This window comes from Branchiostoma floridae, chromosome 2, assembly GCF_000003815.2.
Source record: "Branchiostoma floridae strain S238N-H82 chromosome 2, Bfl_VNyyK, whole genome shotgun sequence".
NCBI lineage: Eukaryota > Metazoa > Chordata > Leptocardii > Amphioxiformes > Branchiostomatidae > Branchiostoma > Branchiostoma floridae.
The window spans coordinates 21101410-21102898 of record NC_049980.1 but is presented as its reverse complement, the minus strand read 5'-3'; the positions used below and the strand labels follow the sequence as shown (position 1 = coordinate 21102898).

The window sequence follows — 1489 nt, the reverse complement described above, 5'->3', positions numbered from 1 at the left end:
GCTATAATTACGGCTGGATACCAGGCTAGGTACAAAACGCGTGTGCATGCTTTGCTAAAATGACATTTGAATTCCCAATACCTTTTTAAAGGTAAAACACAAACTTAAAGCATGTGTATTACACATGTACATGTTAAATAGTCTCCAGCTAATTACAATACACAAAATTTAGCTATTTGCCATATTGAAAATTGAATGTTTTGTAGATTACAATTAAATAAACACCAAAAAAGCAAAGATAACATTGAAATGAAAACTAACTTGTACTCATCCTCCACCATAGCCTCAGGATCAGACTGCTCAATGGCTTCCTCAAAAAACTCCTCCAGGCTAGGGAGGAACTCTCTGTAGCAGCATTCAATGGTAGAAATATGGGATTAACTCATTTTGATTATCCATTTTTAAAATGCAACAGTATACAGATAAAACAAGCAATTCTCTGGTAACATAGCAAAAAAAAAACACTTAAAATAATTCTAAAAGCCTACAGCAAAATAACTCAAAACAAAGGTTTCAGCCTGCTTAAGTCTATATCCGCAAGTTATCCTCATACCAACTTCTATGTTAGTTGGCTTTAATAGGAGCTCGACTATCATTCTAAATATATAAAAACAGCCATCTTCCTTTACATGATTTACTTTGGTACAGCCTATTTTGCACAGAAGTCATCTTTAGAAAAGACAGGGAGGAAAATATTCAGCATTTGCTCGCATTCATTGCCTTTAGTTGCATGTACCTTTCCGGACTACTGCATGCCTCCATGTTATCAGGACACAGGTTCCACAGCCTGGTTAACTCAGCACTGCCCATGTTCACCCTCTTACTGTCCTCAGCTTCCTTAATGTCCTCACCCATCGCTCTCTTACGGGACTTCTTTAGCGGGGTCTCTGTCTTTGGCCTGCAACAATTAAGGCATTTCTCATATAAGATATCAATAAATATAACATTGACAATGCTTGGCTATTTAAAAGCGCAACTTTACATGCTTTCCGAACAGTATGAAATATACACAGTATTGATGCAATTATCATAAAAAAGTTACTAATACCATCAAGTTCTTTATCTTCTTCATTCTTACTTTGTTAATGGTAAACAGTACACAGGCACATACATCAAAACCAAGTCTATTGCCTATATAGGTGCAAGTCTGGTAATGCAATCAAGGTAACCATAAAGAATGGTGTTCCTGTGACTTGGCAATGTTCTGCTACTGTCACTAACCTCTCCCTGTCGTAAGTAGGGCATCCTTTGTTCTTCCAGGTGATCCAGTTCTCCTCCCGCTCCAGGGTGTGCTGCACCATCTTAGCAAAATGGTCTCCATCAGGCGGGGTCTCTCGTAGCAACTGTTCAACATGATATTACCATAATATCATGTCATAATACCATCTCAAGCAATAGTGCCTCTGCATTCTAAAAAAATGACAAGGGACCCACAATGTACTGTACTACATTGTAGAGGACTTCTACAAATATAGATATTTCAGAAAGG

At 37.7% G+C, this 1489-nt stretch overlaps 2 protein-coding genes across 2 annotated transcripts in view; both read right to left on the bottom strand.

Moving 5' to 3' along the window:
• Positions 1-1489, bottom strand: part of LOC118409655 (THO complex subunit 1-like) — a gene marked incomplete in the record, with an annotated part of 10532 nt that overhangs the window by 420 nt on the left and 8623 nt on the right.
• Positions 138-1352, bottom strand: LOC118409014 (THO complex subunit 1-like; the record flags this gene model as incomplete). The annotated part of the gene is made up of 3 exons (XM_035809884.1): positions 138-345; positions 737-898; positions 1222-1352. Coding segments are annotated over 3 exons (486 nt in total), but the record flags the coding sequence as incomplete, so codon positions are not given.